A 10655-nucleotide genomic window follows, 5' to 3' on the forward strand; every position below is an offset into this window, starting at 1 on the left:
ACGGATGGTCCCTGTGGTTTACCAAAATTTTGGATTTGGTCCCTAACTTTTCAAAAGTACACGGATGGTCCTTGTGGTTTGCACTTTGTAACGAATTTAGTCTCCAGCCAACAAATCTAAAGGTTTCAAAAGGTCCAAGTGAGGGACCAAATGCGTAACAAAGTGCAAACCATAGGGACCATCCATGTACTTTTGGAAAAAGTTGGGGACTAAGTGCGTTACAAAGTGCAAACTACATGGACCATTCGTGTACTTTTGAAAACCTAGGGACCAAATCCAAAACTTTGGTAAACCATAGGGACCATCTATGTACTTTACTCTTTTTCAAATATCCAGGAGTATTAAAGGGCATCTTCAATATCATGCTCCAATCACACAAGAACAAAAAACAATAATTAGTGCTCTCACAACTTAGTTAAAAGAATAAAAGGTACAATCCCTCTCCTCCTATGGGACAAAATTGTGCTTTAGGCAAATTCGCCAATAGACAAGTGAAATTGCATGTCTATGGAATACACTATATGTTATCCTGGTGACAACTAACCATTATTAGCGTTTATCCAAAAGGAAATGAATGCAGGCACCTTTTAGATGTGTTGCATTGCGGTCGACGTAACACAGGATAGAAGAACTGTTTTTGCTGGAGGTCTGTTACTCTGAGAGATCTTGTTGGTCATCGATTGACTAAAAATGCAGCATAAAAGTTACTAAAAAGGAAACTTAAACTTATAAACAAATGATTGGAGAAAGTTTTAAGATGTACCTTGTTATCCAGTACAGCTCCATCAGGGATTACGATTTTCTCGCCTGGTCTAGCATTAATGCTAACTAACCCCTATGTAATTAATAACAAAGCGTTGTATAAGAATAAGATACCAAACTAACAAATAAACCTAACAAATATCAAGTATAATGATATAATGTGGGAGCATATTTGGTACCTTGAGAATGACACCACTTCCGAACCAAACATCACCTGAGACCTTCAAGATATCAAGATCGATGATGCTTGGAATCGACTTAAAACGACTTTCAAAGTCCGCTACCTAAAAGAGTTTAAAAGAATGTAACTGTAAAATTCGATTAACAATTAAAAAGTATCCAATAAGGTGAATTAAAAAACGAATTAATTATTTACTGGCTGCAAATGTTACCTTTTCAAACTCGGGACCTAATTCTATGATAGGATTAGCAGGGTTTATTCTAGCTTCGTTGCGTATAAGAATGCCTTTGTCACAGGTGTACAAATCAGACTGCAGCAAGATAAGATTGTATAAGATCAGATCAGTCAGATTTGAAATTATAATGGATAATAAAAGTTTCCGAATGGGCGGCGGGGCAGTTAACGGTCAAAAAAGATAATTTTTAGCAGGTAAAACACGGCCTGAATCGACCCATTCCTATGTAAATGGGTCGAAATTGCCACCTCAGATAGTAATGTCACGATGATAACCTTAAAGATAAGTAAATCTGATGTATCCTCCACAGGAAGATTTTGAGATACAGGAATAGTTACAGCAATGGGAGGCCCAAATAACTGGAAAATAAAGAATAGAAAATCGTAAAGTCAGTACTCAGTATCTAATACAAAAAACTACACAACACAAACATAAACATGTATACCTTTGTTTCCGGATGATTCGCGATAGTATTAATGTTTACCCACCTGCAGAGTCAAGATTAATAACTATTATAAAAATGTAATAAGTTGCATCAGATAAAAAAGCATTAGATAAACTTAATACTCACGTATTCATTGTAGTGGCGATCCTAAACCTCTCTTCTATCTCCATACAATACTTGATCTTATTCTTGATCACGTGATTTAGAATATCTAACACATAACATAAGGATCCCAAATCATAATAATAGTGTTGGTTACTGATTAGGTTCATAAGTACATAACAATATAACATATTAGTACATTGCAGCTGCGTGGAATAAGTAACTTGTAAATCTTTACAAGTTTAAAGCGACAAGGATACTTAGGTCCACAACTTCAGCTAAATTATCTGAGTTCAGCATCAGTATGAACTCTTTACCCTGAAAAAGATATTGACGTTATCGTGTAATCTTAATAATAATATAAAAACTAACAGAAAGAAAAGATTTCAATAGATGATACCTGCGATAATAGATCATCAAGTTTACCACTCTTCTTTAAGGAAAGCAAAGCTTCCCTCTGGTCAAAAGCAATTTTGACATCATTCTCTTGATGTTGATCCTATCATGCATAGTTTCCTTGTGAGATACAAGATACAAGAATAGCAAAAGAAGCTACCGTAAATGATCAAAAGATTTCAAAGAAAACAAACCTTGACTAAACAAATTATGTTTTTGTTGGATTGTTTCTCCACAATCTATATGACAGGAAAAAAACACAGCTTTATTACACATGTATATGCAGAATAACGGAAATAAATAAAATTAAGCTACCTTCAAAGTCTCATCGTGTGTACTATCATCATTCATCAGAAGCAGAGGAACATTGCATCCGTATTTTGAGTTCAGAACCTACAAACAATTCTAAATATAAATTTTAAACTGAACCTAAATCTTTAAAATTTCACACAAAGTAGCAATTCAAAAAATTAACCTCAATATAATTAGCAAGTAAGTCTAGAGATGTCAATCCATTAGCAATCTCAATGGCAGACCTGCATGAAGTACATGAGACTATATTATATCAATAATTCAATATACTTTAACACCAATAATACAAGAATTATGAAAATGCAGGAACTGATGGTCATAATAAACCCATACTTTGGCCCATCAAAACCCATCTTGGTCCCTTTATTATCATTGATCTTAACGACAACAAGTTTTTCCAAAAGCTCCTTGATTTCTGTGGGATCTGCATTCAGAAATATATCACATGTGCATAAAAAGATAGTCATAAATGATTATTAAGTGAAACAAATTACACAATTACCATCAGAAGCCGGAGATAACCCTTTGTACGATAGAACCGTCAATTCATCATTTACACCATCTATCTTAATCGTACCAGCTGGTAAAGCAGCCTCACTTCAATCCAAAATTCAACCACAACAAAACTTGTTATTCATCTAAACATCAAAACTTATACACCAACATTATACACCTTCTTACCCAATTTTCGGCTCGACTTCCTTAACCACGTTCCCTTTAGCCGCAGCAAGCTTCTTCTGCTCGTATTGAATTGTTTTCGTAATCAAATTACAAAACAAATACACAAACTGCACCGAATCATTCGCCGGAACAGGATACGTAATCTTCTTAAACGTCTCCAATGGCATACTCGGATCCACCAGCCTATAATCAAACACTCAAATCCTTAACTCTACACTTAAATTCAAACATTCATCATCATTCATCATTCATCATAATTCATAAATAACACAAATCATGTTATCAATTTATCATAACACTAACCCTACAATAGGAATCTGCAACCTAGTAGCTTCCAAAATCACAGAACTCTTCCTTTCAGTATCAAAAATCACCACACAATCCGGCCGATTAACCGAGGTCAAATTAAACTTCTGATTCCTGGACCGAAACCTCTTCGGACTAAACCGATTAGTCAGAAACCCTCCCAGGCGCCACGAGGTATCATTTTTGCAGCCGGTGTTAATAATCATCTGCTCAATGATTTCATCTACTACTGGATTCGTGTTGACGAACAGAAACCTAGCGTTTTGGCTTGCAAGATGACCGATGAAATTGCAGGCGCTACGGAGGCAAACTAGGGTTTTATCCGAGTCGATAATGGTGAGTCCGTTTCGAGAGCCGTAGGTGTAGATTTTGAAGTGGTTTTCTGCGACTCGCCGGCCTAAGTGAGCGTTTGTGCGGAGGAGTTTTTGGATTACGGCGGAATGGATCGTCATTTTGGGTTGAATGTGTGGAGAATGTGAAGGATGACTGTGATTGGTTAAGTTGTTGATGTGGTGGAATGAAGGTTGTTCGAGTTGTTGTAGTTTTCGGTTTCTAGGGTTCAGTGGCGGAGCTCCGGTAGCGGGAGGTTCAGTGGTGGTGGCGTTACGGCGGAGGGGAGGGTGAAGAAGCCGTGATTGTGTAAATGCAAACTTTTTGGATTAATGTTGGGAATATTTGTGATTTCGTCCTCTAAGTTTTGATGTGATTCAATTGGACCTCAAAATTAGTTAACCTTTAAAAACTAGTATTTAGAACCTGCGCTTTGTACTTGCAAAAAATATATCAAGACGTAAAACAAAGATAAGAATAACTAAGTCGACATAGGACCCGCACTTTGCAACGGGATCGTCAAGCAACATAAAATAAAGACGTAAAGTGTTAACTTGCATTTGCAGCAAAACGTAAAACATTATCATAAAAAAGTGTGTGTTAACTCGCAAATATTAGACCAAAACGTAAACATAGAAAATAAGATGTAAGACCCGCGCGTTGCGACAGGATTGTTAAACCGCAAAATAATAAACGTAAAGACATTGAACCACTACGCACGTAGCATGTTAACTCGCAAAATTTAGACCGAAACGAACATTATCGTAAAAAAGACCTCTAAAAAGGTAAAAATAAAAAGCTTAAAGTTTAAATAAATAAATAAAAAGATTAATGGAAATGAAAGTGTCCATCTTGTAATTTTTAAAGGTATGATGTGTAAGAAATGAAAGACAAGAGGTCAAAATTTGTAAAAAATAAAAAATAAAAAATTTGAAAGTGCAACGATGCACAGTCGGTTTCATATGAGCCGTCGTCTTTTTTAAGAATTTCTAATGATCTTGCAGGCCAATATCCATTTTTCACACAAAGAGAAAGTGCTAGTCGCAAAATTGGATTATCTGGAATACAAAAGTGTACAGCCGCAATCCGTCAACTTGCGTGCGACACAGCGAGTGATGCGTGTGATGAATATTTAAGGATGTCGACTAGAAGTTGTTGTGACTATCTTTGTGACAACTCGAGTTTCCGAGATTCTACTTTCGCATTTATTGCACGTTCACTGTTTGTTTAGTTGTTTACTTGCACAATTGGTTTGCTTTGTAACCGTATACGTTTTGGTTCAATAAAGTGTATTGTGATTGTGCATGGTTATGTGTTAAAGATTTGACAAATACATGAACTTGGTGATGAAACTGTAAATTATATTGTGATGGGTGTTTTATAGGGGTGAGTAGAGTAGTTAGTGAAATCTTAACAACTCTTAACCCTAACCTCCTTCACTAATCATCTCACAAAAATCAACATACGTACTTTCACATCCTCCTCTCCTCTCCTACAATCATCTTCTTCATCATTGGCTCAAGCTCTCAATCATCACTCTTGATCCCTCTCTTCATCTAGAATCAATCTAAGGTAAAAGTTTAAAGATTATTTGTTGTTAATCATTGATTATGTGATTCATGCAAAACCCTAGTTAATGGTATCGTGTTTATTGATCAATTCTGGTTATTGTGAAATGGTTATGATTAGTTGGGTAATCATTTGCCTGATGTTAAGATGCATGATATGTTAGAACTGTTGATTGTTAATTGGATTACAGCATTGGCCAATGTATGAAATTAGGGTTTCTTGATCGAAGAATGTAACTGTTACATTGAACTTGAATACTCGCATGATTTTAGTCCAGAGAATTGTGTCAGGGTTTTGTGAAGTCACAAAGTCCGAATTTTATTTGAGATGCATAGTCTGAGTTTTGATTAAACACTATAGGGTCCGAATTATATAAATGAACATCATATGTCCGAGTTTTACCCTAGTCCGACTTTTGAATGACATGCCTCATATGTCCGAGTTTTATATGCTTGTAAGGGTCCGAATTCTTGGTTAGTATACATGAAGATCCGAGTTTTTGTATAAACAACATGGAGTCCGAGTTTTAGGGGCATGATGGTCCGAATTTTATGTAATTGTCCTAGTCCGAGTTTTGTTTAGGGTAAACAAGAGGTCCGACTTTTACAATGAATAAGGGTCCGACTTTTGAATTGTGTTGTGCAGTCCGAATTTTAAGTGTAGTGTGGTGTCCGAACTTTTGATTAAGGAAAACATGGATCCGAGTTTTGATATTCCATAAGGGGGTCCGAGTTTTATGATACCTAGTCCGAATTTCTTTGTGATGTTACTTAGTCTGACTTTTGTGATGTTACCTATGGTCTGACTTTTAAAATGCTTAACATGGTCCGAATTTATATATGTGATGCACATGGGGTCCGAATTTTATAAGAGTATGCTTGTATGTCCGAGTTTGTTTATAAGGAATGCAAGGTCCGAACCTTATGGCTTGTTAGCTCTGTTAATTGATTTACATGGTTAATTATTATTTCCTGTTAAGCAAGATAATCATGTTAAGCTTGTTAACCTTGTTAAGTATGTGGATCTTGTTTAGCCTGATAACCCTTAAAGTGTGTTATTGAGTAACTATGTTAGAATTAACCACTAACTCTGTCATATGACACATGATTGGATGAACGTGAAATAACTGTTATGTGTTTCATGACGATGATTGCTTAAACACACTTCATGACATATATTGCATGCAAATCCATGCGAGCTTAACTGATTGTGTATACATGCATAACTATAGGACTTGACTGATTTCTTGTGAGCACATAGTTTAGCATACCGGGCAAACCAAGGTGAGTTTACACTATTACCAAGGCATGGGATTCCCGGGATTGGGAATGGGATTGAAGGATTAGATTTGTACTTACACTGTTACTAGACTATCTACCATCGTCCTTGGATGCGCAGGATACATACGTAAAACCTACGTATACTTGTACTCATCACTGTCCTCAGGTTGCGAAGGACACTTACGTAAAACCTAGGTAAACTTACACTCACTACTGCCTCAGGTTGTGTCAGGCACTTACGTAAAACCTACGTAAACCCCCGCGTACCACTGTCCTCGGTTTGTGAAGGACACTTACGTAAAACCTTGTACGTACTACTGTTCTCGGGTTAAGAAGAACACTTATGGTTACAAATAGTCTAGTGTATATGCAACTATGGGAAGCCCCCACCAATAGAACATACTATCGGCCCAGTAGAGCCATACGTTACGAAACGAACTTACTATTACGAACTTACTTTCTGTGAACTCGCTCAACTAGTTGTTGACTCTCTGTTACAAGCCTTGCAGGTCGTTAGGTATACATGGAGCTTGCACTGGGAGGCGCGGTCGTTGTGGACAAGGATCGTGAATGCGTTGATTAAACATTATGACATTGCATACTTTATTTATGTTGGGCTATTACTCATATGCTTTTGCTAAACGTTGAATTTATACTTATGTTTTGAACACCTTTCATATGGATTGGTTTGGTTTAATTACATTTACTTTTACTATTTACATTGTTCTATATGATTGGTGGCTTGATCCTGGTCAGTCACGCTCCCAAGCGGTGATACTCCGCGTGTGGATTTTGGGGGTGTGACAGATTGGTATCAGAGCCATTGGTTATAGAGAACTCGGTTTTAATAAGGGAAAAACGTTTTTATTAAAACCAGACTATAACCAGTACAGTGCTCAACGATCCACAATGACGCCTCGCTCCACGTGCAAGACTCAGCATCCTAGGTAATAAGGTTTATGTTTATTGCCTACATGCTAGAATTATATAGAACTTTGCTCGTGGTATGCTTAGATTACATTGCCTACTATTCGTTATTGCTTGAGAACACTTGTGTGCTTACTCTCTTCTGTCATCGCACTATTCGCGAACCTCTCTCACATATGTTATATTTGCTATAAAGATCATGGTTGGACGCATTAACTTGACACAAGCCCAGTTGACGGCTCTCATCAACGAACAAGTTGCTGCGGCACTTGCAGCCGCACAAGCAGGAGGTATACCCTGCAGTCGCAACTCACACTAGGATCTTTAGATCCTACATTCCTAAACCAACTCTTGTGTTTAACCTTGTCCTGTTCTTATATACACAACAGGTCAACACGCTCAGCCACCTGTTTGCACTTTCAAGAATTTCATGGACTGTCGTCCAAGCACGTTCAGTGGCACGGAGGGAGCAGTGGGACTCCTCCATTGGTTTGAAAAGCTCGAGTCTGTGTTTGAAATGTGTGAATGCCCTGAGGCTTGCAGGGTGAAGTACGCCGCTGGCACACTAGAAGGAATCGCGCTGACTTGGTGGAATGCGCAAGTCCAACTTTTAGGATTGGCAGCTGCTAACGCCACTCCTTGGAATGATTTCAAGGAGCTGATTAAACGGGAATACTGCACACGCGACGACATCCACAAGTTAGAAGTGGAGTTATTTCATTTGAAGATGACTGGGTCGGAAATTGAGGCATATACTAAAAGGTCAAACGAGCTGGCCGTTCTGTGTCCAACTATGGTGGACCCTCCTATCAGACGCATTGAGTTGTATCTCAAGGGGTTGGCACCAGAAATTCAAAGCCACGTGACATCGGCCAAACTTGCTAACATCCAGGATATTCAGCGCCTTGCTCATCGCCTCACGGATCAGGCAGTGGAACAAGACAGGCTGCCTAAGCGCATTAGCGCTACTGCTACCGTTACCACTTCTGCTACTCCTGCTACCCCCAGTGACAACAAGAAAAAATGGGAGGGGGATTTCAGCAAAGGTTCAGCTTCAGTTCAGTCTCAGGTGCAGCAGCGAAAGACTGACAACTATCAGAGCCCTAGTCAGCAATCTTCGGGCAGTCACAGGCAGGGTGGTTATCGAGGGAACCTCCCAAGGTGCAACAATTGTAACAGACACCACAGTGGCCAGTGCAACAAGGGTCGCTGTCAGAGGTGCCTCAAAATGGGTCATGAGGCCAAGGATTGTAGGAGCCCGCGGCCTGCGAATCAGAATCAGCAACAACACCAACCACCACAGAATCAGCAACAGGGCAACAAGGGATGTTTTCATTGTGGCGCTGAAGGACACTTCAAAAGACACTGCCCTCAGTTGAACCGAAACCAGAACAACAACAACAACAATAACCAAGGCAACGGGAACAATAATGGGGGAAACAACAATGATGGGAACAACGGCGCTAGGGGTCGTGCATTTGTGCTGGGGCAGGGTGATGCCAGGAATGATCCCAACGTAGTTATGGGTAAGTTTCTTCTAAACGACTTTTATGTTACTGTATTGTTTGATTCGGGTGCGGATACCAGTTATGTGTCTTTGAAAGTTAGCCAAATGTTAAAACATGCACCAACTACCCTAAACACCAAACATGTCGTAGAGTTAGCTAATGGTAAAAGTCAAGAGGCCACACACATAGTTCAGGGTTGTAATCTTATCCACGCTGGTCAGACTTTCTCCATCTTTCTCCATCGACCTCATTCCTATAGTTCTGGGTAGTTTCGACATCGTTATTGGTATGGATTGGTTATCCAAGCAGCAAGCAGAGATCCTATGTAAGGAGAAGATCATTCGTATTCCCCGATCTGGTAAATAACCTCTCGAAGTTCAAGACGACAAGAGTGGTGCTGTGGTTGGCATCATCTCCTTCCTGAAGGCTCAGAAATGTTTACGAAAGGGTCACACTGCCATTTTGGCACTAGTTACTGATGCATCAACGAAAGAGAAAAGAATAGAGGATATCCCAGTTGTACGCGATTTTCCTCAAGTGTTTCCTGAAGATTTACCTGGTCTACCGCCTCATCGCCAGGTCGAATTCCAGATTGAACTAGCTCCTAGAGCAGCACCCATAGCTCACGCACCATATCGTTTAGCTCCAACTGAACTGGAAGAACTGTCGAAGCAACTACAAGAGCTCTTGGATAAGGGCTTTATTCGACCTAGCTCTTCGCCTTGGGGAGCTCCAGTGTTATTCGTGAAAAAGAAGGACGGCACCTTCAGGATGTGCATTGATTACCGCGAACTAAACAAGGTCACAGTGAAGAATCGCTACCCTCTTCCACGTATTGACGACTTGTTCGACCAGTTGCAAGGGTCGAGCTACTACTCCAAGATTGATCTAAGGTCAGGATACCATCAGCTGAGAGTCCGGGATGAGGACGTCTCTAAGACAGCATTCAGAACTCGCTACGGCCACTACGAGTTTCTAGTCATGCCATTTGGGTTAACCAACGCACCGGCAGTCTTCATGGATCTTATGAACAGAGTGTGCAAGCCTTATCTAGACAAGTTAGTCATTGTTTTCATCGACGACATCCTGATCTATTCCAAGAGTCAGGAGGAACACGAGCAGCATCTACGACTTATCTTGGAACTTCTTCGAAAGGAACAACTGTACGCCAAGTTTTCAAAATGCGACTTCTGGCTTCGTGAAGTTCACTTTTTGGGCCATGTGGTAAACAGGGATGGGATTCATGTTGATCCATCCAAGGTAGATTCGATCAGGAACTGGCCTGCACCGCGTACACCAACGGAAATACGCCAATTCTTGGGTTTGGCGGGTTATTACAGACGGTTCATCAAAGACTTCTCCAAGATCGCACAGCCGCTTACTTGGTTGACACAGAAAGGTGTTACCTATCGTTGGGGTAATACACAAGAAACGGCTTTTCAGTACCTAAAGGATAGGCTATGCAGCGCACCTATTCTCTCATTGCCTGAGGGCACGGATGATTTTGTGGTCTATTGCGACGCGTCGATTCAGGGTCTTGGTTGTGTATTGATGCAAAGGGATAAAGTCATTGCCTATGTTTCGCGGCAACTTAAAGTTCATGAACGGAATTACACGACGC

At 39.7% G+C, this 10655-nt stretch overlaps 1 protein-coding gene across 1 annotated transcript; it reads right to left on the reverse strand.

The window, feature by feature from the left end:
- Positions 1–339: 339 nt before the first annotated feature.
- Positions 340–4139, reverse strand: LOC110937310 (UTP--glucose-1-phosphate uridylyltransferase). The gene is made up of 16 exons (XM_022179710.2): positions 3418–4139; positions 3115–3297; positions 2936–3030; positions 2767–2857; positions 2597–2657; positions 2437–2514; positions 2316–2360; positions 2126–2224; positions 1986–2043; positions 1750–1834; positions 1624–1666; positions 1454–1537; positions 1155–1253; positions 942–1046; positions 764–835; positions 340–684 (listed from the first exon to the last, which is right to left on the reverse strand). Exons 1-16 carry the CDS (start codon positions 3870–3872, stop codon positions 652–654), a joined length of 1686 nt encoding a protein of 561 aa, XP_022035402.1. The 5' UTR covers positions 3873–4139; the 3' UTR covers positions 340–651.
- Positions 4140–10655: the final 6516 nt, after the last annotated feature.

The sequence above is a fragment of the Helianthus annuus genome, chromosome 4 (assembly GCF_002127325.2).
Source record: "Helianthus annuus cultivar XRQ/B chromosome 4, HanXRQr2.0-SUNRISE, whole genome shotgun sequence".
Taxonomy (NCBI): domain Eukaryota; kingdom Viridiplantae; phylum Streptophyta; class Magnoliopsida; order Asterales; family Asteraceae; genus Helianthus; species Helianthus annuus.

Coding starts and splice junctions, on each gene's coding strand:
- LOC110937310 (XM_022179710.2), bottom strand. CDS start 3,872: ATGACGATCCATTCCGCCGTAATCCAAAAACTCCTCCGCACAAACGCT. Junction 2,515..2,596: donor TACTTGCTAATTATATTGAG/GTTAATTTTTTG, acceptor AATTGTTTGTAG/GTTCTGAACTCAAAATACGG. Junction 685..763: donor GAGCTGTACTGGATAACAAG/GTACATCTTAAA, acceptor CTGCATTTTTAG/TCAATCGATGACCAACAAGA.